Raw genomic sequence first — 27690 nt, forward strand, 5'->3', positions numbered from 1 at the left:
GTCTCAGACAATATAAAGAGCAGGAGCAACAGGCTGGGATTAATCCGGCCGGCTGAATAGCCAGGTTTTGAGGGCTTTTCGAAACAGAGGTACCGCCTGGAAATGCTGTAGGTGCGCGGGAAGTCTGTTCCAGCATTTAGTGGCACCCACCTCAAAAGATTTTCCACCGGATCTGGCTTTTTAAAATCTGGGTGTGATCAGCTGGCTTTGGGTGTTGGACCGTAACAATCTGGACTGAGCATAGGGGCGGAGTCTCCTTCTAAGATAGGCGAGCCCTAGCCCCATGCTCGCCCGAAATGCCAGTGTCAGAACCTTGAATTCAATACGTTTAGCGATGGGAAGCCAATGAAGTTGGCGCAAAGAGGGGGTAATATGTTGTCTGAGAGGGATACCGCAGATTAAACGGGCAGCAGCATTTTGCACAGTCTGAAGTCTGCGAATCAGTCCTAGGGAGAGGCCGAGATATAGGCCATTTGCATAGTCCAAATGGGAGGTTATTAAGGAATGTACTACTGTTTTGCGTGTGGCATTAGGCAAGTAATTGATGAATTTCCTAATGGTTTTTATTTTCCCAAAACATGCAGCTGCAACAGATTGGACCTGGGCTCCGAGGGATAGCTGACTGTCCCATTTAACTCCTAGGTTCCTCACCAAATCTTTGGGGAGAAGAGCCGTACCCAAATCCTCCGGCCACCAAAGAGAGGGAGAAAGAGGGGAGGGTTGGTTAAAAAATAAAATCTCAGTCTTATTGGCGTTTAGTCTCAGGAAATTGCGGTCCATCCAGGCCGCGATTTCTCTGAGGCATGTTTTTAGGGGATCAAAAGTGGTGACAGATGCCGCCTTGAAGGCAAATAAAAGCTGGGTATCGTCAGCATAAGATACAATTTTGACCCCCATTTTGGCAATCATCTCCGCCAGAGGGGTTAGATAAACATTAAAAAGCAGCGGGCTCAGGGCAGAGCCTTGTGGTACACCCCATTTAAGAGGTTTGACCGGTGAAGTAAAAGGATGAGTTCGGACCTGTTGTTTATGGTCTGAGGGGAAGGACGTTATCCAAGTCAATACCGTGCCCTGGATTCCTATGGCCTTAAGGCGATTCAGGAGGATGGGGTGTGAGACGGTGTCAAATGCTGCAGACAGGTCTAACAGCACTAACACCGCCTTTGAACCTCAATCTACCGCCCAGCGTATTGAATCGGCCATTTCAATTAATGCTGTTTCTGTACTATATCCGGCCCGAAAGCCGGATCGAGACTCATGGAGAAGGTTGTTTGCCTCAATCAAGCTGGCCAGTTGTTGGAAGATCAGCTTCTCCAAGATCTTTGCGGGAGCGGGCAAAAGAGAGATGGGTCTATAGTTGCCCGGTTCTTCTGGATCCGCATTCACCTTTTTTAGGATCGGCTGGAGAAAGGCGTGTTTCCAGGCTTTTGGATATTTTCCCTGTTTAAGAGATAAATTCCAAATGGGACTCAAATGCGGGTTAAGGAACCTCGCTAAGATTTTATATTGTTTAGCTGGCCAGGGATCACTTGGGGAGCCCGATTTACATTTTTGTAATTCTAAGAGTGAGACTTCCTCTACTACATCAACAAACTCCGAGAAGATTATATTAGGAGGCTTTCCTATGCCAGAATCAGTAGAGTCTGGAAAGGATGCATATATCGCGGCAATCTTATCTCCAAAAAACTCAGAGAGTTTATTACATAGGCTCTGTTTCGGGGGGTAGGAATGGGTAAGGGCTGAGGGATTGGTAAAGGACTTGACAATTTTGAAAATTTCCGAGGAGGTGTTTCTAGCATTGTCTATTCTCTCTTCTAGAAATTCTCTTTTGCTTTTTATAAGCAATCTCCGGTATTCTTTAAGTGTAGCCCGATAGCTAGTCTTACTGTCAGCAGAGTATGTCAGCCTCCAGCCAAGTTCAAGTCTTTTGCATTCCGCCTTCTTTTGTCTAAGCTCCTCCGAATACCAAGGCGCAGTGGGAGATGATCTGGGAGATTTTACTGATTTTAGTGGCGCCAGGGCCTCCAGTGCCTCACCGACCCACTTATTCAGGTGCGAAATCCTGACATCTAGATCATGGGAGGGGATGGGGTTAGAGTTCTTAGTGAAGTGCGTTAGTGAATCCGCGGGAATGTTACTCCAGTTCCTACTAAATACTTTGGGGGTAGAGATATATTTCATTGGGCTAGACCCTCTGAGTTGGAAAGGAATGATAAAATGGTCTGACCAGACCACAGGAATCGGTGGATCTACTGTGATATCGGGCAAATTTGAACAGATCAGCTCCAGAATATGGCCTGCTTTATGAGTCGGGCCGAGACATGTTGAGTCATATTATATTCTGTGAGAGTGGCAATAAAATTAGAGATGTGAGGGCAAGAGATATCGTCCACATGAAGATTTAGATCCCCATAAGACAGTGAAATTAGCGTAACGTATACTGGCTTGCGCAATGTAATCAACAATGTTCGCCATAAGCGCCGCGTTGGAATTTGGCGGTCTATATTGAAAGAACAACCCTATATAAAACCCAAGTGGGTAAATTAATCAAGGGAAAGCTAAAAGACTAAGTCGTTATTAACAGGATACCAAAGTACAACGTAGTATAAACCATACGTAACAAAGTGCATAAATATAGTGCAAATATTGAGCTCAACTTGATAGGGTAACATCTATCATAGAGAAATATTAAAAACCAAGTTAAAAGTGGAACAAAACCACTACTGAGTGCAGAAGGCTATCCAGTTAGAACCTACAAGCGTCCTAACGTTGTTAGTACAGTGTAAAGGGAAGCAAATGATAGAAACTAACGGACACCCTATATCACAGGTGGATTGCAAATGCTGAGGAGACTATAAACAAGTATAGAAATCCTCACTGGCGTTGAGGCCAGAGGGATTCTTGCTGTCAAGTTCCACGATATACCTTGTCTCGAGAGTTCATAAAATAGCCTCTCGATTTCCCCCCCTTCTTAAAGGAGGGATTGAATCAATGACAAAGTATTTTAACAGTTGACTCTGACTGTCATAGTGATCTTTAAAATGACGCGCAACCGGGTAGGCTGTGTCACCCATATTGATTGCCCTTATGTGCTGGAGTATCCGCTTGTGAACCTGCAGCTTGGTGCTACCCACATATTGCATCCAGCACATAAACCGAAAATTCGGTTTTACAAGTCAACTGTTTGTGGATAACACGGGGCGTATCTGAAAAAGGAGTAGTGAATTGTGTTTTGTTCACCCCGTGTTTACATGCCTTACAGACATCACATTTCCTGAACCCTTTGCTGGAATTAAGCCGAGAGATATTATTGAGGACCTCCGGACTAGATTTCACTAAAGCATCACTAAGAGAGCAAGCTTTTCTAAAAGAGATCTCAGGTTTAGATGACATATATTTACCGATCACTGGATCACTAGCAATTAAATTCCAGTTCTTGGTAACTATTTTCCGGAGAGCTTGATGTTGCCGGCTGTATGTTAAAACCAGTCTGACCGGAGGATTAACCTCAGCTAGTTCGGTCACCCTCGATTTTTGATGCAACAGAACTTCCTTTCTTGGAATAGAGTTGACTGCGTATAGCAGCATCAACCAAATTGCTGGTATATCCTCTGGCCATAAAACGCAACTTGCTCTCTGCTTGTGCTGTCCTGCATTGACTCTCCGTGCTGCATATACATCTGATTCGCAGCATTTCCCCATAGGGAATACTGCGAATCAGATGTGCCGGATGATGGCTCATTGCATGCAGCACGTATTGCCAGCTGTAGGCTTCCTGTATAACATGGTTTCCAATCTATTTTCATACACCACCACCTCAACATCCAGAAAACAAATTCTATCCTGACTGATGGTGGAAGTGAAGCTGAGATTATATGAGTTCTGGTTTAAGCGGTCAATGAAATTACTAGCCTCTTCTTGGGTACCCCGCCATATTAAGAAAATGTCATCAATATAGCGGTACCAATGTACCACATGCTCAACAACTGTGCCCCTGAGTGTGCCTTGTAGGACCTGCTCCTCCCAGTAGCCCATATGCAGACAGGCATAACTGGGAGAAAAGCAGGCCCCCATAGCTACACCCCTAACCAGTTAGAAATGTTGATTATTGAACATAAAGAAGTCGTTATGGAGGCAAAAAGAGATCATACAGATTAACATCTTATTGTGTTCTTGTAAATGAATCAACCTGTTACCCAGATAGTATTCCACAGCTCTCAACCCGTCCATGTGGGAAATGCTCGTGTATAGAGCCGAAACATCCAACGTGATCAACAAACAATCCTGAGCCCACTGTACATTTTCCAATTGTCTTAAAAAATCCTCAGAATCCTGTACATAGGATGGCAGTGTTTTCACAAAATCCTGGAGATAAAAGTCAATGTACATAGTCATGTTCTCCAATAATCCATTTCGAGCCGATATAATGGGCCTGCCCGGTGGATTGGTAAGACTTTTGTGGACTTTCGGGATTAAATAAAAGACCGGCATAACCGGGTGGTCTTTTTTAAGGAACTTGAACTCGTCCAAGCTGAGTAGGCCTGCGCTTCTCCACCCTGTCAGAAGTGAATAGTATTCTGCTTGAACTTGTCTGACAGTTAAAATATCCCATCTTTTATAACAAGAGACATCATTAAGTTGGAGATAGGCCTCCTGCAAATATAGTGTGCGCGATCATAAAACCACATTACCGCCTTTATCGGCCTGACGAATAATAATGGTATTATCAGCTTGAAGTTTCCTGACCAACCTGTTGTAATTTTGGTTATGAACCCCATAACGTCTCTTTTCCTTCAAAGTTGACACATGAAGCTTTTTAATCCCAGTTGTAGTTAATTCATGGAAGATGTCTATGTTGTCATGCAACATCAAGGGGGTAAAGGTTGATTTTGGTTTAAAATCAGTATGACCAGCTGTGTTCAACATTAAACAAGGCTCTGGAGATCCAGACAATGGAGCCTCATTTTGTAATGAAACCAGGTCCCGCAATAAACCAGAGTCACGTGCAACCAGTCCTGGAAGTGGTGATGTTTCCGCTGTCTCTCTAATAAAAGAGAGAGGGACCCAATACCAAAGGGATAGGGTACCAACAACAGACTTTATGTCATAATTGAAATTCATTTAAAAATAATTAAAAATTATGTAAAACTTGGGAACACAGAGAATACAAGAAGGAACAAATCAAATACATAAATTCATCCAATCCATTTCCTAAAGCAAACAAAGGGGGAACAACATAAGGAATATTCAGCAACAGTCCGAATACTCCTAAATCAATATGTAATGTACCGGACGTATTCAGTATTCTTGCTGAATACGTCCGGAACGGCACGCGGGACGCTAGGCGCTGTTTAACCTAAGAGGCTGCAAAGTGCAAAGACTGAAGAGACTGGATATAGCTCTCAGGCCTCGGGTTTATCAATACAGAGTAATCTTGCATTCCAAGTATCTGAATATCTGTATGGACTCTTAACAAATATCAGTGAGTTCGGCGGAGTACCGCGTGCCCTTTTAATCAGAAATCACGGCTTTGTTCCTTCTTGTATTCTCTGTGTTCCCAAGTTTTACATAATTTTTAATTATTTTTAAATGTATTAATAAAATGTGCATATTGAACCCATTTGTTTTAACATAAATTTGTTATTTAATGCATTGCTCCAAGTCTTTATGTCTGTATAATTGATGTTATTTTTGTCTATATCAGTTGATGTCCTTACATTAATGTGCCCAAAGGGAATTTCAATTTTGACATAAAGATGTTTCCGCTGTAGCAGGGGTTTTGGGCTGATATTTATTGCTCAAAAAATGTTTTTTTAACTTCAATTTGCGTGTATACTTAAATACATCAATTCTTGTGCTTGCATAATTGAAGTTACTCGCGGGGCTATACGTCAACCCCAACGAAAAAACATTCAAATCTTGAGTGAAAAGTGCAATCGGAGTTAAATTGATAACAGAGGGATTGTTAGTAGTCGAGGTGCCACAGTTAGGTGATGAAATTATTTCTTTTGATTCCTCCTTTTCTTCGGGAAAAACTTCTTTTTTGGTTTTTCTGAGACAGCCTGCTTTTCTTCGCTGTTGTGTAAATATATATATATATATGTTTTTACATTTTCAAAACATTTATTCAACATTTTTACAATATTTCCTATTCATTTCTATGTAGAGAGAATCTTTTTTTTAGTTTAATTTAAAGGCCATTTTTTTACCACTACCTTCTATTTTGTAATCTAGTTGTGTTATTTTACTCTACTTTCCTGGAACCAGCTTTGCTGTAAGGTGTTGCTGTTCATCAGAACAGGTAAGTGGTTTTTAAAGAATTTTTTAATGGATTGGAGGTTAGGGGGTTTAGATAAGAGCTTTAAAAGTTAGTTATAGTGTTGCTGGTTGGATTTTGGCTTTTCGTACACTTTAAGCAATACAATGCTATGTTAAATTGTGTTATGTTAGTTACATTTTGATGATTAACTGTTATCTGTATGTATTTCTGGGAATGCAATGTATTTTGAGGGTAGGTTTTTTCATTTACTTTACAGGTTTTTGTCTACAAATGTGTCCTATTCGCAATGGGAGAATTTTTTTTTTTTAATTTAAGGCAACCTTTTTTGGGTTATAATACTTTTTATTTTAATTTCCTTTTTTTCGAGTTTGCTGGAGTGCGTCTATTTTTAAAACACTTTTTCAGGTTTTTTATGATTCCTAGATACTTTGGGCCTGATTACGATGGCGGTCTCACCACCATCGGAAACACCTTCACAGCCACCAGATTAGGATGGTGGGTGGTGAGATAGCCGTCGGGAACATCGACCGCCACGCATCCGACGGGCTACTTGAGCCCATCGGTGCTGTGGAAGGCCTCACAATCCCTGCAATGGTGGCAGTGTCTTCCAGGCACCTCAATAGGGATTACCATGTCCTTCCCCGCCAGCCCTTTCATGGCAGTTCACCTGCCATGGGAAGGCAAGCGGAAAAGGAAATTGGGGGCCTGTAGCGGCCCCCTTTTCCCCCCTGGCCCTCCGATGTGTATGTATAAACCATTTTGTATAAACCATTTAATAGCGCGCTCTGTTACTTGAGAGTGTCCTGGCGCTATGGGAAAAAGCAGAGAAAAGACAAACGGAAATCAACTTATGTCACACTCCTAAATAAATGGGTTTTGAGGTTTTTCTTAAACTGGGCTATGCTTTGAGTGGAGCGCAAATGGAGGGGAAGAGCATTCCAAGCTCGGGCAGCCACAACAGCTATGGACTGGCCGCCTAGTCTAGTTCGCTTAAAGCGAGGAAGAGTCATCCTGAATAGAGAGGATGATCTAAGGGCTCGTGTGGGGGCGTAGAGAGCGAATCTCTTCTTCAGGTAGGCAGGTCCTTGATCATGGGTTGCTCTGAACACGAGTACTAAAGATTTAAACAAGATGCGATGTGACACTGGCAGCCAATGGAGGCTACACAGCTGGGAGCGAATGCTCCGCCATCTCGGGACATTAAATAAAAGCCGGACAGCGGCGTTCTGGATCACCTGCAAACGTTTAACCAGGTAAGCGGGGATGCCGCTAAACAGGGCGTTCGCATAGTCCAGCCTTGCTAGAATGAGAGCTCGGGCAACAGTCTCCCTTGCTTCTCTAGGAAGCAATGGAAAAAATCTGCGTAGCATTCTCAGAGTAGCAAAGCATGTCCCCGAAAGTTTCTTTATGTGGTCCTCGAATCTTATGTGGGCACTGGGAGGCACCTATGGTGCCCCCCTACAAATTTTTATACATAAGAATGAGTAGGGAGTAATAAACAAGTGTCTCTGTGTTGTAGTGGCACCTGCTGTGTGTCTTAACACTGCCCTCACTCACACAGTTTCATCACAGGGCTGCTACAAAACACCCCTGCGCAGCCAACGCCTGGGGTGGAGTAATAGGGTAGGGGAGACAAACAAAACCCAAAAGAGAAACAAATTATTTCTAAAGTGACTGGGATTACCAGAAGTGAAAGTGCAGTATAGATTAAAACTAGCTCGGAGGTGTCGCTGTGCCTATACTTTATTCCTGGACCCTCCGGCCAGGATTAAAAACGTGAAGGATGGTGGTGATTGGGAGATGTAATGTGGTCCTTACTCCCCTCCTTACTGCCAAATCGTCAACATGTTTCAGCCGTATATATGTGCCCCTATGTTTGGGGTCACACCGGCCTTCTTCAGGACTCTGCCGGTCCCAGATTATCTGTGCATCTCTCTCACCTCGGGTGTCAGAACTCCTTGTTTAGGTACCGAGGTATTACCTCAACAGTACTCTGTTGATATACTACATGGGAAACGGGGAGCAAGAGACACAAGCTCAAAGGGGTTGTTAAAAACGGTGTGTTTTAACCCACGGTTCTATCCCCCACATGCATCATTGTTGCCGTTTGCGATTCCTTAATTGTGAAAATTAAGGAATCGCAATTTAGGAATCGCAAACGGCAATGCATCAAAAAAATCGCAATTTATTTTGCGATTCCTTATTTTTCCTTATTAGCGACTCCCAATTTTGCAAATCGCAAATAAGGAATCCCTTTACATTGATTCCTATGGGCCTAGAGGTCCATAGAAATCAATTGGAAGGCATTCTCATTTTGCGATTCGCAATTAAGGAATCGCAAAATGAGAATGCATTTTCAAGGGTGCAAGGGGGGTCCAAAGGACCCCCCCTGCACCCCTAAAATTAAACTTTAAGTACATTTTTCACACACACATGCCCAAAGGGCATGTGTGTGTTTAAAATGAAACTTTCAAAAATGCACTTTTGTGCATTTTTGAAAGTTTTCGTACATTAGCATGAAGTTTAACTTCATGTTAATTTACCACTTCCAAATTGCGATTTTTTACCTTAAAAAAAATCATGCATTGCATTTAAGAAGGTCTGCCCATATTTGCATGAAGCACCCTGAACATCCTACGCCAATCATAAAGAAGGATACCAGTTACAAGAACATGATGACCCCATACTGAAATAAAATTGTCCTGAAGAAGGTGTGACCATATCCACGGCCTCAAACACCGAAACGCGTCGACGCACCATATATTATAGAATCCAAATAAAGTCTAAGCGGCTCCAGCTATACTGCAATCTTGGACACTGGAAGCTACATGTGATTGATGTTAAGACTATTGGATCCGATTCATTTGTATCAATATTGTCTGTTTCATTGAAGAAAGGGGTTTTCTTTTGTCTTTCTTTTTTATTTGAATATGTATGGTATGATTACACTTGACAATTAGGTTATAGTACTTGTGTTTTCCTTTTCATATAGATACCTGTTGTATTAACTTGATGCATTATTGATTGTTTTATTATATTTTATTGTACTGTATGAGATGTCTCAATACGACTTGTTTTCAGAGAAACACTTTCTCTGAAATTTTAATATAACTCTTGTGTCTCACACTGGAAGGAGAACCTTGTTTGAATTTTTAATAAAAGACTGTGAACGTTACATTTTAGTTGACCAATAATTCAAGGAATACACTAATGAGATGCCCTGAGTGAATGGGATGTGACTAGAATAGAGTCCAGTGAGTGTTATTGTCCTTGAACCAGTCCAGGGATAGCCTTTTGACTTTGGAAGCTTTAGTTTAACACATAATCAGGTCTGAACCCACCTTGACTTGTCTCCCCATGATTAAGAGTGGCGCTTGGGAGATATGCCTGATCTCATGCAGCTCTCTCTGACCCACTGCGACATTAGTTCTTCTGATCTTTTGCAGACAGCACTTAAGTGGCACGCCAGGGAGAGTGGTGAGCGAGGGTGTTGGGGGGATAGTTGGGGTTGGAACTTTCAATGGATGGATAATGACTTTAGCAATGCATTCACTCACGATTCAGGCCAGAGAAGGAGAGATGAGTAGCCTGTAAAACCGCTGACGTGCCTTAATAGTCTGAACAGATGTGTGTATCTGCTAAACAACTGGGGTAAGTAATCAAACCCCTTATTGTCTTTTGATTTTCTCTTTGTTTTCCATTTTGATTCACTGATAACCAATAAAACTGGTTATAAAAAAAAAATCAAGGAGATGGATTTCGACCCAGAGAGCGAAATTCTACTAGGCCTAGATATCGAGGCCCTCTACACCAACATTCCACAGAGGAAACCTCTACAGGTACTTGAAGAGATCCTTTTTGAGGAGGAGTGGAGGTACCACACCCCACAAGCTTTCATCTCGAATATGGCGGAAATAGCCCTGACAAGAAACTTTGAATGGGATGTGACTAGAATAGAGTCCAGTGAGTGTTATTGTCCTTGAACCAGTCCAGGGATAGCCTTTTGACTTTGATTGTCTGCAGTACCCTGTTCCTTGGAACACGTGGGGTCTTCTCTCTTCCCTTTTCTTAAACTATTGCTTCTACAGGGTCGTCCGCATTTGCATCAACCGCATCATCTTCAGGGGATTTGAGAGCCACAAAAAGCTTTTCCCAGGCTCTCTTCCTCTCCAATGCCTTCTCACTCCCCATTCTATTAGCAATTTGTAACCTAATCACTCCCTCACACTCAGCCCATTTCAAGAAGTCTGCTTACCACTTAGCAATGCTAGGGCCCTGTTTCGCTTTCCAATGCGTGGTGATGCTCCTCTTGGCGAGTAGGAATCCCAAATCTATAAATTTACTAGTGATTTCGTTCTTTGAGGTATGGGGGAACCAATGTAAGATCTAGGTCCCTATCAATGAGAGCTGTCAGTAATGCTGGCATCTCTTCCCAAAAGCGCGCTGGGAAAAGGCATGATATTGATCAGTTTACTTTTGACCCTGCCGCTCTGCTGAGAGCATGGAGCAAAGTTTTTGCCCCCAGTAATGCCTCCTCTGAATCAGCCAGGAAAAGTAAAAGATCATCTGCATAGAGTGCAATATGATGAACCTGTCCGTGTATGTCAAGGCCTCGATACGCCTGCCCCGATCTAGCATGCACTGCAAAGGTTCCATCACCAGCGCAAACAACAAAGGGGAGAGGGGACACCCCTGCTGTGTACCCCTGCCCACTCTGCACGCCTCCGAGAACACTCCCCCTGTTTTGACCCTGGCAGTGGAGTCAGCATACAAGAGGGCTGTCCACTTCACGAAGTCGGGACCCAGACCCATTTCTCGCATCACATAGAACAGGTACATCCACTCCAAGATGTCAAATTCTTTCTCAATGTCTACTGCAAAGATCGCAGCAGTGTCAGCGTTGTAGGAATCTGCCTCCAGTGTATGCAAAAGTCGTCAAAATATTAAGTGCTGTGTTTCTAGTGGGGATGAACCCGGATTGATCAGCATGTATGAGGTTGGGCATGTGGGGAAGCAATCGGGTGGCCAGGATCCTGCTTAGTATTTTATACTTAAGATTGAGCATGGATAAAGGGCAATATCTATACCATTCTATCCCATGCCTGCTTTCCCGGCTTCAGTAGAGGAATAATGATCGCCTCTCTAGTGGAGTCTGGTAGATTGCCAAGCCTACTGGCATCATTATATAATTGTGTGACTTGGGAGCAAGGAGGTCAATGTAGGCGGGGTAAAATTCTATTGGAAGGCCATCCGTGCCTGGGGTTTTGTTACAGGCCATACTTTTGATGGCACCACGCACCTCCCGTACCTCGATCTCCCGACCCAACAAAGTTGCTGCATCTTCATCCAGTGCAGGTAGGTTAACTTCCTATGTGAACTCCTGCAGTTCAACTTCTGAGGGGGCTAACCGGCTTCAGTAGAGCTCAGTGTAATAGTCCAAGAATAGATCATTCATCCCCTGTTGGTCATATCTAGCCAGACCCATCTGTTCTCTAAGTTCCAGTATAACTGATCCTTGCCTAGCCGGATTCACTAACCAAGCGAGGAGGGCTCCCAACTTATCCCTTTCGGAATGTGCCCATGTGATGTAGATCTTGTAGTCGAAGCAGCACAGGCGTTACACGTGAGCGGTCACTGCCTCCCTAACCTCTAGCAACTCTTGGTGCCTGTCCGGGTTCTCAGGTTTTTCCTTCTCAAGGGCACACAAACGCTCATCGTCTCGCTGAATGTCCTGGAGGAGAGCCTTCCTAACCCCTGCTAACTCAGATATGCACCTCCCTTTAAAGCACTGTTTTACAGGCGTCCCATTCCACATTCGTGGACGTGGTTGTTCCCTCGTTGGCCTGGAAATAGTCTGTGATAGCTGTTCCAATAGTGGTGCACAAAACCTGGTCATCCAAAGACTCCAGCTATAAACGCCAGGTGGGGATCTTGGGACGTGCAGGCGACCATTGCAACTGAGCCAGAACAGGATTGTGGTTGGAGATCGTCCTAGTGAGGTATTCGCTGTTGCTAATCCCCTCATGGTCATCAGGTGAGCACAGGATGGCATCTAGACGGACATGTATCTCATGAAGGGCTGAGAAGAAGGAGTAATCTCGGGCTAAAGGGTGCTGCGCACTCCATGTATCTATTAATCCCCATTTTTGTTGCCAGTTACGGCGTGATTCTGCCAGCTTGTGTGCAGGTCATTAGGGAGGGGAGGGTGGGAGCGGTCTATGGTGACATCAGTGGTGCAATTGAAATTAAAACGAATAATAGTGACCTGGTGAGGGTGGTCGCCAACCTGCGTGACAATAGGGGAAAAAGGCCGGCTGGTCCGCCTTAGGCACATGTATATTGTGCGGGGTAAGGTCTCTCCCGTCTAGTTTCCCCGTCACTACCACAAATCTACCCTCTGGGTCAATCACCTGTGTTGTGCATTGGAATGGGAACCCAGTCCTTATCCATATCAGTACCCCTCTTGCAAAGGCAGAGTATGCAGTGTAGTAAACCTGACCCCTCCAGGTACGCTGCAACGCCTTCCCCTCTTGTGCCAGGAGGTGAGTTTCTTGGAGGAATGCGATTTGAATGACCCTGCGAATCAGAAAGGAGTGTATTTTGTGGCGCCTGACCATAGAGTGCACACCTCTCACATTCCACGAGAGACAGGTCAAACCTAATGGGGGTCCCATTGCAGAAAGTTGCACGTAAAGTTCGTAAAAATTACCCCTGTGACACATCTGGATCCCCTTCAAATATCCCAACTAGCAAAACAACCCCAACTCCCCATCCCCAGGACAGTCACTGGTGAACTAGTTCCCATCCAAACTTTACGTAACTGCTCAAAGTTAACTAGTGGTTGCAGGGGTAATCAGCCGTCAGTTCTGGATCCGCCGCCCCCCTTCCGTACCTGACACAGTTACATCGCCCCAGCTCAGGCATCTGAGGACTCTCGTCAATCCGATCTCAGCAACAATTTTCTGCATTCGCATTCTCAGGTCGAGATTGGGACTGTCCTCCCATGTTTACAGTGCAGCAAAGCCAGTCTGCTTCATCAGACTATAATGTCTGCCGTCTGGCATCTCCGTTTCAGAGAGCTTGTTTTCACTGGGAGCTGGTGAACTGTTCCCACGCTGTTTTTGCTTGAAGTAGGAGCCCTGCTGGCTATGTTTCGCTACCTCCTGTAGTACCCTGCACCGTTCCAAGCTAAGTTCCCTAGGAGAGGGAGCTCTGGTTCCTTCTTCGCTGCTTCCCGGACTCTGTTGCAAGGAAGCCGAGGAGGAGTTGCGGCGCATTGGTGCCCTTCGTGGGTCAAGCCATTCCCAGGACTCTTGAGGAGTGGAGAAGAATCGGGGCCTCACAGCATCAGCCACCCTGAGCCTGGCCGGAAACAACATGATATGAGGCAGCTTTAACTGACGTAGTTTATTTTTGACAGCTGAACAGGAAGCCCAATTACACTGTACCTCCTTTGTGAAGCTGGGAAAAATCATTATTGTGTTGTTGTCAATTTGCAGCGTCCGTTTCTGGCAGACTTTCTGCAATATATGGTCTCTGTCTCTGAAATGCAGCAGTCGCGCTACTATCGGCCGGGGAGGGGCCCCCGGTTTAGGCGGTATGCCGGAACTCTGTGTGCTCTTTCTAATGCGTAGAAAGGTGACAGACCCTCCGGGGCCACTTCTGCACTGAGCCATTCCTCCATGAAGATCACCATAATTGTACCCTCCGCCTTTTCTGGCACTCCAATGGCGTGGATATTATTCCTGCGGGGCCAACCTTCACTATCCTCAGCCCGTATTTCCAGGACTTTGACTTTGATTTCTAGTTCCGTCAGTGCTTTCCGCATTGTTGTCATCTCCTCTGGAAGGCCTCCCAGTTCCTTCTCCGATGCGAGTACACGATCCTTGAGTTTTCGGTGGTCGTCTTTTAACTGGGTTAAGTCTGTGCCAATGCCCCCATTTTCTCCTCTAGTGCCTCTGTGGAGGCTGTGATCGCCTGCATTACGTTGGTTAGCGTTGGTTTTCTGAGGATCGCCCTGCCTCCCGTTTTCAGCACTTCTTTGTCCTCGTCTGTCTGGGCGCTTCCTCATTGAGGGCTGCGTACCCTCTTCTCCTTTGTGTTCTCCCCATCACCTCGGCCTCCACCCTCTGTTTCAGACCGTGCTACGTGTAACGGTGGACGCCCATGTGTCTTTTCGGTGGTTGATTATCGCTGTTGCACTTCCAACGGTTGCAAGACTGGTCCTATCTCTGCATTCCCTCTTGCCTATATGTATGCTTGAGCTTCTCCACACCGTGCATACCTCTAGTGGCCTTGGAAAGACAACTTCAGTTTAAGTAGGGTCTCAGAACCCTTAGTCTTGGCTCCAATGCCGGTGGGGCACTAATTACCCAGATAACTGCTCGTACTACTTGGTGGCTTCCCTGCTCCCTAGGTGCATACGGCCACTCTCATGGCGTGGTTGGTTTCTAGCAGCCAGGAGCCCTCAGAACACGTCTGATCAGAATGCTCCCTCTCAGAGCATGTAACTCCTTTGAAGCACCTTGAGGGATCGATTGCGTTGTTACCGTTCTGCACTCTGCTGGACTGTGTGCCTTTGGCTTTGGGTACCCTTGGGGCTCACTCCTTTATGTGCTTATATATTGATCCCTGGTGAGACCGTTTCACCCACCACCTGGTCAAGCGTAGTTTCTGGGCTCTGGGTTACCATACAATGATCAGCGGGTTATTTGATTCACCTCATGTCACTGCGGTTCGTCAGTTGCCTTGTGTGGCTCGTGCATTCGACCCGTGGTGGCACCCAGCATTTTTGGGGTGCTCTGGCGTTCCGATGACGCTGCCTGTTGTTTGTAGGCAGGCGGTTTCGCTGTGCACCCCTCTCCCGGCCGTTCAGTCTATTCCTGTATTCATGTCACTTGCACGAATCAATGCCAAGGATGCGCCTCAACAGTGTCCAATTAAATTTCCGTTGGGGGGCCCCGGTTTCAGTTGCTACCAACCCCTTGGTCTTTGCTGGTTCCTATGCGTATTCAACAGAGCGGGCCCGCTTACTTGCATACTCCTCTATTGTAGGGGCTTCCAGGTGACAGCGCTACCACGGTACCGTAGAATCGCACTCTCGCACTCTGGGTGGTAGAGCTCCCCACTCCGGGTTTCTTCCAGGCTCACCTGTAACCGCCAAATTTGATGCGCAGTGCAGCCTGGGTGGGTGCCATCTTGGCCCTTCCTCTTCTCCACCATTCCGCTCCGGCGGGTCAGTGCCTGGGGCAGAACCAGGCAAATTGCTTTTGGTTGTCACCGAAGCTAGTTCCTCGCAGATGGGATGCCCCTGCCAACAAATCCCCCTGCGTTAGGAGGTGGTATGCGCAACCCTGCTCCCCGCCACTGGATTCACCGCGGTGCAGCCGCAATTTTGCTGCTCAGAACAGGGCGCCAACTCCAACCTGCACCGGGGCTCATGGTCCGCCAGCAAGAGGTCTTAAGCTCACCGCTCGAAGCCCTGCACTCACAGGGCGTTGTCCGAGCTCCTGCAGCGGGTCGCGTCCTTTGGAGGCAATAGGTTCATCTTCTATAAAGCGACGTTCTCACTGCTGGCTTAATGACTGGAGGCACCATCTTGGTGCCGAGGAAGCTCTCCCAGGCCTCTCCGGGTAATCGCTGCTTCTGCTGCTTTTGGAAGCTGTACCGAACACACTCCTCACCCCCACTGGGTCTCCGGGCGCTCCGGTGCGCAGAACGCTGATCAAGTCTGCTGCCGGGACTCAGGATTATTGATTACGGGGATTAGCGGCGGACGGAGCTCTGCCGCCAGCGTCCTTTCACATCGGCTTCAGGCCACGCTCCCCCACCCATCTCCTTGATTATTTATTTATTTATTTAAACCAAATGTATTGCCATTTAGTGTCAAACTGAATTATTGTACATAATGAAACACATACATTCTGGATCAATCAAAAGGCAAAATACTGTATGCCCCAGATCCATCTCTTTGATTATATTGAGGATATCAAGGGTGTTCCGTAGGCAGGTCTGTAATTTTTGAACCAATGATTTCGGGTAGAAGTCAATAAATTGTAACAATGGTTTGAGGATCGATCCGATGCCCGACACGATGGGTCTGCCTGGTGGGGGTCTGGTGGGTTTATGGATTTTAGGCAATGTCTAGAAATACGGCATCTTCGGTTAGTCTCTAATGAGGTAGTCCACCTCATGTTTCGAAATGCAATTATTGGCCAATCCCTCTTCCACAAGTATTGTGATGCCCTTGGTTATCTCCGCCGTGGGTTTCCTAGTTAGAACCTTGTAGTTCCTTTCATCCGAAAGGAGGTGATGACATTCGTTGGTGTGAGTTATTTTGTCTAAAATAACTATATCTTCTCCTTTGTCCTTTGTCTTAATGATGATGGAGGGATTCTTCTTCAGTTCCTTCAATGCTTCCTTCTCAATGTGGCAAACAAGGGTGTGTCCTGTCTCCATAGATTTTCCAAGTCATGGATGACCACTTGCTCAAATGTGCCTACCTCCTGTGGTAGCGTAGCAATCTGGGGTGTAAACGAAGATTTAGGGCATAGGGATGTATCCCCTGTAGCAGTATTCTTACTTCGGCATCCTCAAACAAGATCTTTAATCTCACACTTTTGAAGAAAGTGGCCAACTCCTGACGCAAAAGGAAATTATCCAACTAGTTAGTTGGAATGAAACCTAGGCCTTTATTGAGGACGTTTTCCTGTGGAACCGTCAGGGTCGCCGAGGAGAGGTTTACCACTAGTGATTGTCCCTGCTCGTTCCCAGTAGAATGCTCTGAGCCATGCTCCTGGTCACTAGTTGGTTCAGTTCCTGATCCTGTTCCTCCCAGGTTACTCTCTGCTGGCCCTTCTGTTGGCCTTTGCCCCTCCCTAAAAAAGGAACCTGGGGCTTTTGGAATTGAGGTGGTTGGATATTAGGGTTCCGGAAGCCTGGATACGAGGGATAACCCATTCCTTGCCAGTTTTAGCCCTGGTTAGGGTAACCTTGAAACGGTGCAGGAAAAAAGGGTCCTCGTACCCTTTCGTTTACCTCTGCCCCTCCCTCTCCTATGTTGTGGGTATTCATAATCGCTGCCCTCGCTACTACTGCTGAGGATGTCCTGATATTTCTTGCCCTGTTGGGTTCCTTCCTTCATTTCTGCGAGTTTCTGTTGGACGTATTCCTCGTTGGTGTAGGGGTAGACTTTTTCTTGAGAATTTTTAAAGGTTTTTGCAGTTTATATATTTTTGACTGCATTAAGTAGTCCCTGTACTCTCCCAGTTCTGTGTTGACCTCCTCTAGTTTATGTTTGAAAGTGGCCATTATTACCTCTGTTTTCAGACCTTGCTCACTTGCCTGGATCTGTATCAGCAGAGTATTGACTAGTCTTTTAGCTGTACTTATGATTAGGACCAGTCAATCCCTGGTGCATTTCCACGCAACGAGTGCCCAATCACGTACAAACGAGGCCCCGTGGAGCTGCGTTCCCCCTCAGGTATTCCATCAGGATTGCCCAGTGAAGTATGGTCTTCACATGGGTTCTCTTCAGTTCTAAAAGAGTGTCCCAGCCTTCTCCTTGTGTGAGGACCTGGTTCAAAGCAGTATCACCCAGCAGCGATGGTCCTACTAGGATCTCTGCTATCATATCCTCCCCAAAGGATAGTCCCTGATCCTGCGTCATTGGGGCTCTAGGTAGTGACCTGTAGTTCGTGCATGTACTTTAAAGTGGGGCACCTCTCTGTATCTACTCTATACAAAAATACACAACGGTCCCGTATTCCCCTGCGGCTGAGCCGCCGCTCTGACCAATAATTTACACAAAAGAGGATGGGTGAGGGTAACAGACTCACCTACTCCAGACCCCTAAGCAATACTTTTATACACCAGAAGGAGTAGGGAGTAATAAAAAAGTGTCTCCGTGTCGTGGTGGCCCGTGCCTTATGTCTTGTGTCTTAATACATGTCCCTGCACCATGTAGCAGGCACCGCATGGTGCCTGCCACATAGTGCAGGGATATGTCAATTGTCCCCTTTTTGTTATGCAGCCTGTGCTGCAAGCAGCAACACCTGCCACAATACAAAAGACTGCACTGTGTGTCAGGCACCATGGTGTGCCCACAACAGGGTGCAATGTTTTCAGCAGACACCGATTTTCCCTATACGAGCCAGTGTTGTAGGTCGGAACACAGGCTCACAGTGAAGTCAATGGGAGTCCACCTGAACGGTGTTCGGAAGCATCATAATCGGTTGGGTGGAACCGCCGACCGCAAGTCGGTCGGTACCGAATCCGCCAAGGAGTCGTGGGGTTTAGTTTTCGACCGACATCATAATCAGGCCCTAAATATTTCACATTAAGTGCAAAGCACTTGGACATATTAATACTGCTTCAGATTTTGGCTAGACACAACTAATTGCTGGCAGAGAGGTTGCAGTCTGTGAGATAGAGAGAAAAGGTCATCCGCAAGTAGGCAGATCTTATGAGCCCAACCCCCAGATGGGATGCCCACTAAATCATCCATGTGGTGAATAATCATGGCTAAGGGCTCTACCAAAAGGGAAAAAGGGCCAACAATGAGCAGCCTTGACATGTGCCCCAGGGAATGTTAATGGGGGCCATGTGGTGCCCGTTGACTTGGATGGTAGCTCTTGGAGCGACATAGGAGGCCATAATCTTAGTAGTTCTTCTCGGTCCTAAGCCTATCTTGCCCCAGGCCGCCCTAAGGAAGGACCAGTTCACCGGATCAAAGGACTTCTCCATGTCAAGCGAGAGGAGGCAGGACAGGATATGTGGCAGTGTAATTTCTCAATCAACCGTGTAATCCAGGGCATGTAGTTGGCCCCCTGACGATCAAGTATAAAGCCCACCTGATCTGGGTGAATAAGACCCAGCAGGTAGCGCTGTATCCTAGTCAACAAGATTTTGGTGCATATCTTTGCATCCATGTTAAGGAACACTATTGGCCGATAGGAAGGGCATTGGCTCCGTGAAGGAGTGAAACAGCTGAAGCAAATGGTCTTGCAGTTCTGGCTAAAATTAACCAGTAGAAGCAGACCGGTAGACCGTCAGAACCTGAAGATTTGACAAGGGGAAGGGTATGAATTGTGCTGTGGAGCTCTGCATGGGCGATAGGGTCCTCATGAAGTTCCGCTTCAGGGGTGGATGGGCTCCCAATCACAGATACTCTAGTATTCCTCTATCAGGGCTGGAGATATCTCCTTGTTCATGTATAGAGACTGGTAATAGTTGTGGAATTCCTGTTCCTTGTCACACTCAGAGAACGCTCAGGCTCTAGCTTCCATCCAGAGTTTAGTGATGTGGTCTTTAGTCTGCACCTGATGGAGCAGTCTAGCTTTCATCAAGAACACCTTGTTCTCCCCGTCGTAATAGGTCTGCTTAAGGGCTAAGCGGGATCGTTCAGCTCTATTGCAGAAATAAGCCCTCATTTGCCTACGCAGCATAGCGTATTGCACCTTGCTGTGTCGAATGAGACCATAGTGGTGTGGCTGTTCCAAAGCCTTAATCTCAGTGGCCAGGTTAGTCTCCACCCCTCTGCCAATGGCTATTGTGGATATTATCCCCCTGATGGCAGCCTTCAATCCATTCAAAAGTATGCGCAATGAGATATTGGGTAGAGCGTTCAATGCAAAGTAGTGGACAATTCCATTGCGTATCTCTGCCACATTAACCGGATCATAAAGCAGCTGCTGGGGTATGCACCATCGAGGTGGGCCGCCTTGAGGGGAAATAGTAGTGGAGCAGGCAGCTGTACATGGGCATGATCGGAGATTGAGATGTCCGCGATAGCTGGTGTTTCAAGATTGTGTAATTGGGAATGCATTAAAAAGATGTGAGTAGAATGCATGGACATGTGAGTAGAATGAGTAGTCTCTACTATCACACTATTTATAGTGCCAAGCATCCACCAATCCCAGCTCCATGATGTCCTTTTAAATTACGTGGGCATTGCCCCCGTACCCTGATATGTGGTTGAGCTACAGTCTAAGTCTGCGCCCTACACTAAATTGAAATCGCACCCAACGATGATGTTGCCCTTCACCCTGCCAGTTGCTTGCATACTACATGTCTCTGATATGGGTTCTGTGTTTAGTTGGGGGCATAGATATTAAGGAGTGTGAGTGCCTCGTCCAATGTCTTGGTAGAAGCGTACGCCCAGTATGGCAATTGGTACTCTGGGTACGCCATCCGGTGACTGCCAGCCATTCAAAGAGGAGTCTCCTGAAGGAGAAGAATGTACGGGTTGTGTTGTAGTATATAGCCCCATTCTTGCCTGTGCTTGTTAGGTGAGTTGGGGCCTGCACATTGAGAGAGCAATTTAGTCCGCCCCAGGTATAGTCATCTAGTTACCAGCATACAGGCTCGGACCCGCACTCCGTAGGTGCGTAGGAAGGGAGGGGCAAATGGGACAGGCAGAAGCTTAGGAGCAGGCAGCTCCTCACTTACTCTAGTGTTAGAAAAAATGGACCGCTCCCATGGTGTAAGGCCCCCCAGGTATCCACATTTGAGGCATGTGGGCCATGTGTCCTCCAGTGGAAGAATGTGTTATGTTTTGTGCAGCCTGCAGAATGTGAAAGCAATAGCCCTGAGCAGTGCTAGACCTAGGGAAGAATAAGGGTCCCATTAGAGAGGAGAGGCCCATTACCCTAAAGCTGACAGTCATGTCCTTACAAGTATCTAAAGGTATATGTGGCCAGCAAGAGCTCCTTTGTCATTTTATGGAGGTGCTGAATGATGTCCCACTTGGTCTTGTATGACGCTGTCTCCTGTTGCACTGAACTGGGTCCTGGAAATGCACTGTGGTCCAAATGGGTAACAGGTACTCTCTAGTGGACATGCAAGACTGAGAGGCGTCAATGTCTTGTCCTTCAACTGCGAGTCCCAACTGTTTTACCTGGGACACTGTTGAGTTTTTAGCCAATCAAGGCACAACTTCCGAACACTGTAAGTTAACAGCCCTGAATGTTCAATCTGCACATACTGCGTGTCAGGCCTATTGCCTGTGAATCCCTTGCTGTTATCTAGGAATCTATTCTGACATTTTTCAGTGTCTAGTGGCCATACTAACCATCCTTTCCAATTGGAATGTTGTGAGTTATGTCTGAACTTACGCATCACAGTGTAAACAGTGTTATCATCATATGGTGTTAACTGCTGCAATTGTCAAATTGTGTAAGAGTGAGAATCCATGGTGTTTTCAAATCCTTCATCTTGGCCGTGCCAAGACATGTTGTTGGCTGCACAGTTTTGTTCAGGAAAATCATCTGCTGTGGCATTAAACAGGCCTTAAATAAGGCCTCAGTTCCCTGGACCTGCCATGCTTTAGTCCCTAGATAGATTTCACATTTACCATATCCCACTAAAAGTCAAAACCTTGTACAGAGATCTGAGAAAGGAAAGAAGCAGAATAAATCAGCGTAGTGCCTTTCAACATATTTTTCTTTGCAAGTGTTAGTGCAAGCCTATAATAAAACAAGGCTGGGTCAGATGTGTCGTTACCAGAAAAACAGTCAAACTTTGATGCAAATGCTTGGTACTTGGTGGTGTAGGGCAATGTTCCCATTGTGTAAAGTTAAAAACTTCACAAGGTGTACTAGCCTTGCATAAAAAATGATGACCGTAATGTTGAAAACAGACTATCTCATCGAAATTGGCTGTACAATCATATACCTCATCAGAAGAAAATACAGTTAAATGTTCTAAGCTCTTCGAACATATGATACACTGTATTAATGTCCAAATCATCAGAAATAGTACTAGGGAAGATACTGTCATTTAAGAAAATATTAAACACATGCGGAATTTGTAACAGTTCAACAGGACCATACACATCAAATGATACCTTGTCCCATACAATCTCATCTGGAACTGGAACAGCTGAAATGTTGACCAGGGACAAGTTTCTCTGTTCATGGTGTGAGGATGTGTGTGGTTTCAGAGCAAAGTTAACCATGTGCACTGCAGAACGTTTAGGGACAAAGTGTCAATTTAGGAGTGGAAAGAACAAAGTCACAAAACAAATCCAGAAAAACAGCAAAAGTATTGCAATTGTAATCCAAAGGTGTAGCCATGGAGAAACAAAGCGCCTCATTTATGAGGTTTTGCCTTAGGCCAGCGCCACAGGCCATCCTGCTGCGCTGCCCTAAGGCAAAAGCAAAGGGCAGGAATGTGCAGTATCTATCAGATATGGCAAATCGCTGTCCTTTTCCCCTGCAATGGTGCACAATGGGCTGCCGTGCGCCAAAGCAGGCACCTTTGCACCAATGTGCAAGGGTGCCTGCGTTGCAGGGATGAAAATGTTTGTGCAGGAAGGTAAACCTTCCTGCACAAAAACAACCACAAGAGGCGTTTTCCTCTTTCTATGTGTGTTGCAGAATGCAGCACACATAGAAAAAGGAATAACAAGGAGAAATGAAGATATTTCTCCTCGTTGTGCCTCACTTACGCCTCAGAGTTATGATTTCTTGTAAATATGAGACAGTGTGAAAAATTCATGGATTATAATAATATGAAACTTATAACGCGCTCAGCTTACCCGGGGGCATCCCGGCGCGGCAGACCATCGAAGGGGAGACTCAAAGATCACTACTGTGGAAACAAATTATGCTGGAAACGCCCCCAGCAACACCCATTGCACACCCCTTTAATGCAGAAAGCTGTGTTAAAGGAAACAATATTTACAAGGTAGCATTAAGGCAAAAAAGTGGCTTAGTGCTGCCTCGTAAATGTGGAGCAGGCTCCTGTGCCACGGAACGTCACAAAAAGTGGCCTCAAAGGCTGAAAGTATGTTCTTTTCAGCCAAAGGTGAAAGACAGACACCTTCAGCTCAAATGGGAGGGGCGGTGGGGGTGGAGGCATCTCTGAAGAATCAGAGGAGTAGTCATCAAAGTTGATGAATTAATTAGATGCTGTCTGGGTTATCTTTGGCAGCTCAGCAGGTTGTGCTGAGCTTGATGCAGATTCCATCTGTGGAACATTGAAGTAGACCATATTCTTTTCAGGATTCCAAATATAAATCTATATTTCTGTACTTGTTGACTGCACAGTTGTGGTCGTTTTTGAAACAGGTAGAAGGCATACATCATTGTTGTTCATAGATGTCTCTTGTTGAAGAGAGCAGGCTTAATTTGGAATGAAAGCTTCCATCTGAACCTCCTGTATGGCAGTGAGAGGAGATTGGTAGCTACCCAAGAGTCCACATGGCTTATTGTTGAGAATCAACCACTTAGTGTGGATTGATCAGCTCAATAGAGACAAATCTTTTGTCTTGGCGTCCGGCAAGGGGAGGGAGAAGTACGGTTAATATACCTTCAACAGCTAGGACAGGAACCGGCACTCTGTAATATAGCTCAAACTCTTTCAAGTCCACAATCTTTTCTCTGGCCAGATTCCGGATCGTTGGGATCTAGCCGGAACAACATTCAGGTCTCCGGTGACAGTGCGTTTTACTTGGATGTTGCTTTGTTCGTCCCGGAAATCATTCAATTGCTGTAAAGCAGCCAAACATTCATTGGTGTCAAACAGAGATTCTGCCGCCACGGCACTGTCTTTATTGAGGTCTGGGACCCACATCTTAACCCCAAACAGGATCTCATAAAGAGACTTTCTTGACATACTGTTTAACTCCCTGTGGACCTTATATAGGTGATGGACACAACTACGTCCAGTGCCTAATAACCTTGCTGTTAAAAACTGCTTTAATTCCAGTTTTTTACTCTCCACAACCACATTTCCCTCTGGATGGTTTTGAAGATGAGAAATGCTGGGTCACACCTAAACTTTCCAAGGCCTTTTCGTAAGACAGAGAGCTAAATGCCAGACCCTGATCAGAATGTAATGTGCCAACCAAGTATGTCCTGATAAAGACTTGCAGATCCTTTATAACAGTTTGGGCGTCAGATGATCGATGTGGCAATACTAACAGGAATCAAAAGCAGGAATCCACTGCCAACAAAATATACTCGCAAGCCCCGTCAGATGATAGGGGGCCGCAATGGTCTAAATAAACACAAGCAAAGAGCTGGATTGAAATCACAAGAGGTGCCTGGGGTGGAACCCTTTATCTGCTGACATGTCGCATCTCAGGACAAAGTCCTTGGGCTATTTATAAAGACCCGGCCACCAATAGCGTTGCTGGAATAATTAAATTGTTGCAGCTACCCCAGCGTGTGCAGAAGCCAGACTTTCATGTGCAGCCAGTATTAATACCTTTCTGCGATCACTGTTCAGTATTACTCTGCCTTCCACTCCTGAAATGTGAGCATATAGTGTGTTTTGTGCATCTAACTTGTAGGAGTACTTGAGTGGAAAGCCTTTCGGCAGGTGCATGTCATTGCACACAGAATTGATGACCACCATGATGTCACTGTTCATTCTCGTACTCGAATGAGTGATTGCAGCCACTGTGGTGGTGTGAACTGTCGACTGTGCAGCATTTTCAGACATTGGATTCCCTGCAACGTGAACGCCAACATGCTGATTACTCAATGTATATATGATATGAGCCTGTGGAAAGCATTCTTTCTGCTTCGCCACCTGTTCCCAAAGCAACTTATGCTTCATATGCAGCCTTTCGAACCTCTGATTCCATTCTGAGCCCAATAATGAAGATACTCATTATAGTCCCAAAATAGGACACTGAGGTGGGCAATTTTGGATTTTTTAAAATTGAATCTATAGCCCATACGAGCAAACCCCAAGATTATGAAGTCTACTCTGGTCAAGTGTTCCATCAGGTCAGTGTCCGTTAAAGTATATGTCATCCAAAGTAATTCTGTGTTTCTGTCCGAAAACAACCCAGGGCTATATTCATACCTCTGGGGCAAACAGCAGAATAATTCCTAAGAACCTAGCACCATAAAGTCAGTCAAATATCTGATTCCAGGTGCTGTATTTTGACAGAAAAATCAATTTGAGATATCTAGTGTGGTTTTGCATTGCTTCCACACTATGTTATTCCTGAGTGCGGCACTGGGTGCATTTTGTACTGGGATTGTGCAAGTAGCTGTGTTCAGGTGTCTGTAATCTAATACTAGACAATATGATTGATCTGGGGTTCTAGGATTTCCCTAACTGGTTGTGTTGCCTAATTTATGAATGGCTATTATTTTTGAGGTTGTGGGGTTGTCCTCAGTTGAATTTCAAGATAAGGTGAACTGTCATCCCACTCCACATGGTTATGGTATAACACACGAGCTAGCGCTAGAGTCCACTCCTTGGCATGTGTGTGTTTAATTGATACTGAAACAGGGACGGAAAAAGCGGTAACATTACCTTTTCCCCTTTTGAACAATCAATTACCAAATCTAGTGGGCAGTTTTTTCTAAGAACCTTACAGGGTAGACCAGTCTTTTTCTGCCATAAGAATATAGCACCTTTGAGTGAGCTCCTCCTAAAAGAGGACATTAATGAACCTTGGAATGTACCCCTCCAATTGTAGTTTGACTTCGTATAAATGATGTGGAACACTTACCCTGGTGTCTGGTGTTTCCACCGTTATATACTCACTCAGCACTACTGCCACCAGACAATCCATCAGGTTCTGGTGACTATTGTGACTTCTGCAGCGTTGTCCAGCATTGTCAATGTCCATTCCTCGTTTAGTCTTCAAAATCCAACCATGCCTGATCTTTAGTCTGGCTACCTTCTTCTTAAATTAAGGTTTTTATATTTTAGGCTTGTCTTCATGTTTAATTATGTTATCAGATGAGCGTTGAGAATCCTTACTTGGTTTCACATGCTCCTTTGATCTGTGATCTGATCATCCACCTTTCTCCGAACATTTATCGGATAAATCCTGAAAGGAATAAGGGAACGTGTATCAGTATCCTGATACCTATCAGGTGGGTTACGTAGTTTGTAACATTTTTCAGTAGATTCCTGTGTAGGAGACCCACCATGTGATTTTGTTTTATCCTAGTTTTTCTTATTGTTTCACTTATTTTTGGTTGGAAAGTGGGGTGCTTGCTTAGAGCTATCCTTTTCAGAATTACTCTTTAACTGTGGTTTTGCAAGTCTGGCTCGCAAATTATCTCTACCTAGTGGTGCATAGGACTCTTCGATAATTTTAGGTATTTGGCACTCCTGCTGGGTAGCTTGTGAACAATACATCCACTTTATTAACTTCACTTTAGTTTCTGCAATCATAGGATATTAACATAGCTTTGACCCTAGCCCTCATCTATCCCCAGGCGACTTTCTCCAGATAAAGGTCACTTTGTGTGATGTAAATGTAAATTGTACCCCGCAATACTGTAACTTGAGTGTCATTGATCCTCCCTCCCTTTATTAACACCAATTACCTACACGTATATCAGTTGGTAAGAATGCATTGCTGCACTAGTCCTATGAGCTGGACCTATGTACAATTGAGAAAGAGATTATTCTGTGAGAAATCTAAACCACAAAATGAAAATGAGTTTGCAATCCTATATTCGAATACAGTGTTATGTTTCATATTTGAGATTTTAATTTTCGAAAACAAAATGTAACTTAAGGCCTTTGAGAATACCTTTATGAAAGAATAACACCACTGATTATTTTATGGGCTAGATGGTAGAACTACTGTGTGATTTACCTGCTTTTCTTGGCAATATGTGTTCTGTCCATCTTGGAAGGAAGTCTTTCCCCTGAACAAAAAGAAGAAGAAAAATGTCGAATTACCAAATATAAAAAGACTAAAATATGTAGTGAACCTCATTAGTGGTACAAATACATGTGCCGCTATTGAATAATTGTCTATTGTAAAATAGAATTTTGCTAAAGATGAAAATAAAGATGGAAAATGCTCACGCTACTGTATTCGGTACTTACTATATCAATGTGGCAAGAATGCCATAATCTACAGAGATTTAGATTACTCGTAGATAAATATACATTTAGTGTGGTCATTCATTCTTGGTATGGATTACCAACAAATAAATTGGATCGACTGTATGGATGCACATGTGGAATTAGCAACTGCAAACTACGAATAGCTCCATTGTTTTCAATAAGCGGTTCAAATTTATTGGAAAAGTTTTATAAAGCGCGAACATGACCCAAAATGGGTATCAGAGCACTGTACATCAGTAAAGAGAGGGTACGGTTAGTCACTAAGCAAGTAACATCCGTAGAGAAACCAACCCAATACAATAAGAGCGAAAACAAAAACGAGGAAACATGTAGCGCGAACATAAGTTGCACCCCGAAACTGTCTCAAACAAAGGAGATAGCCATGATTTCTCTAGGGTATAAAAAGATTAGTTATATTGAATTTGGGAGGATTGTTACAGATGGTTATTAAAGAGAAGATCTTAGAATTCTGTTTTGAAAGAGGAGGTCAAAGGATTCAAATGGATATCAGGAGGAAGGGCGTTCCAAATTCTTGGGGCATGACCTGAGAAGGCACGGTTGTATGTTCTTTTCTT

The 27690-nt window shown here is 45.0% G+C and overlaps 1 protein-coding gene across 1 annotated transcript in view; it reads right to left on the bottom strand.

The window, feature by feature from the left end:
* Positions 1 to 27690, bottom strand: part of LOC144818167 (baculoviral IAP repeat-containing protein 1-like) — a 1283508-nt gene that overhangs the window by 688579 nt on the left and 567239 nt on the right. Inside the window, exon 6 of the mRNA XM_078675291.1 lies at positions 26859 to 26910. Within this exon, the coding sequence (XP_078531417.1) occupies positions 26859 to 26910 (52 nt within the window). The remainder of the gene's footprint in view (positions 1 to 26858; positions 26911 to 27690) is intronic.

This window comes from Lissotriton helveticus, chromosome 2_1 (assembly GCF_964261635.1).
Source record: "Lissotriton helveticus chromosome 2_1, aLisHel1.1, whole genome shotgun sequence".
Classification (NCBI taxonomy): Eukaryota; Metazoa; Chordata; class Amphibia; order Caudata; family Salamandridae; genus Lissotriton; species Lissotriton helveticus.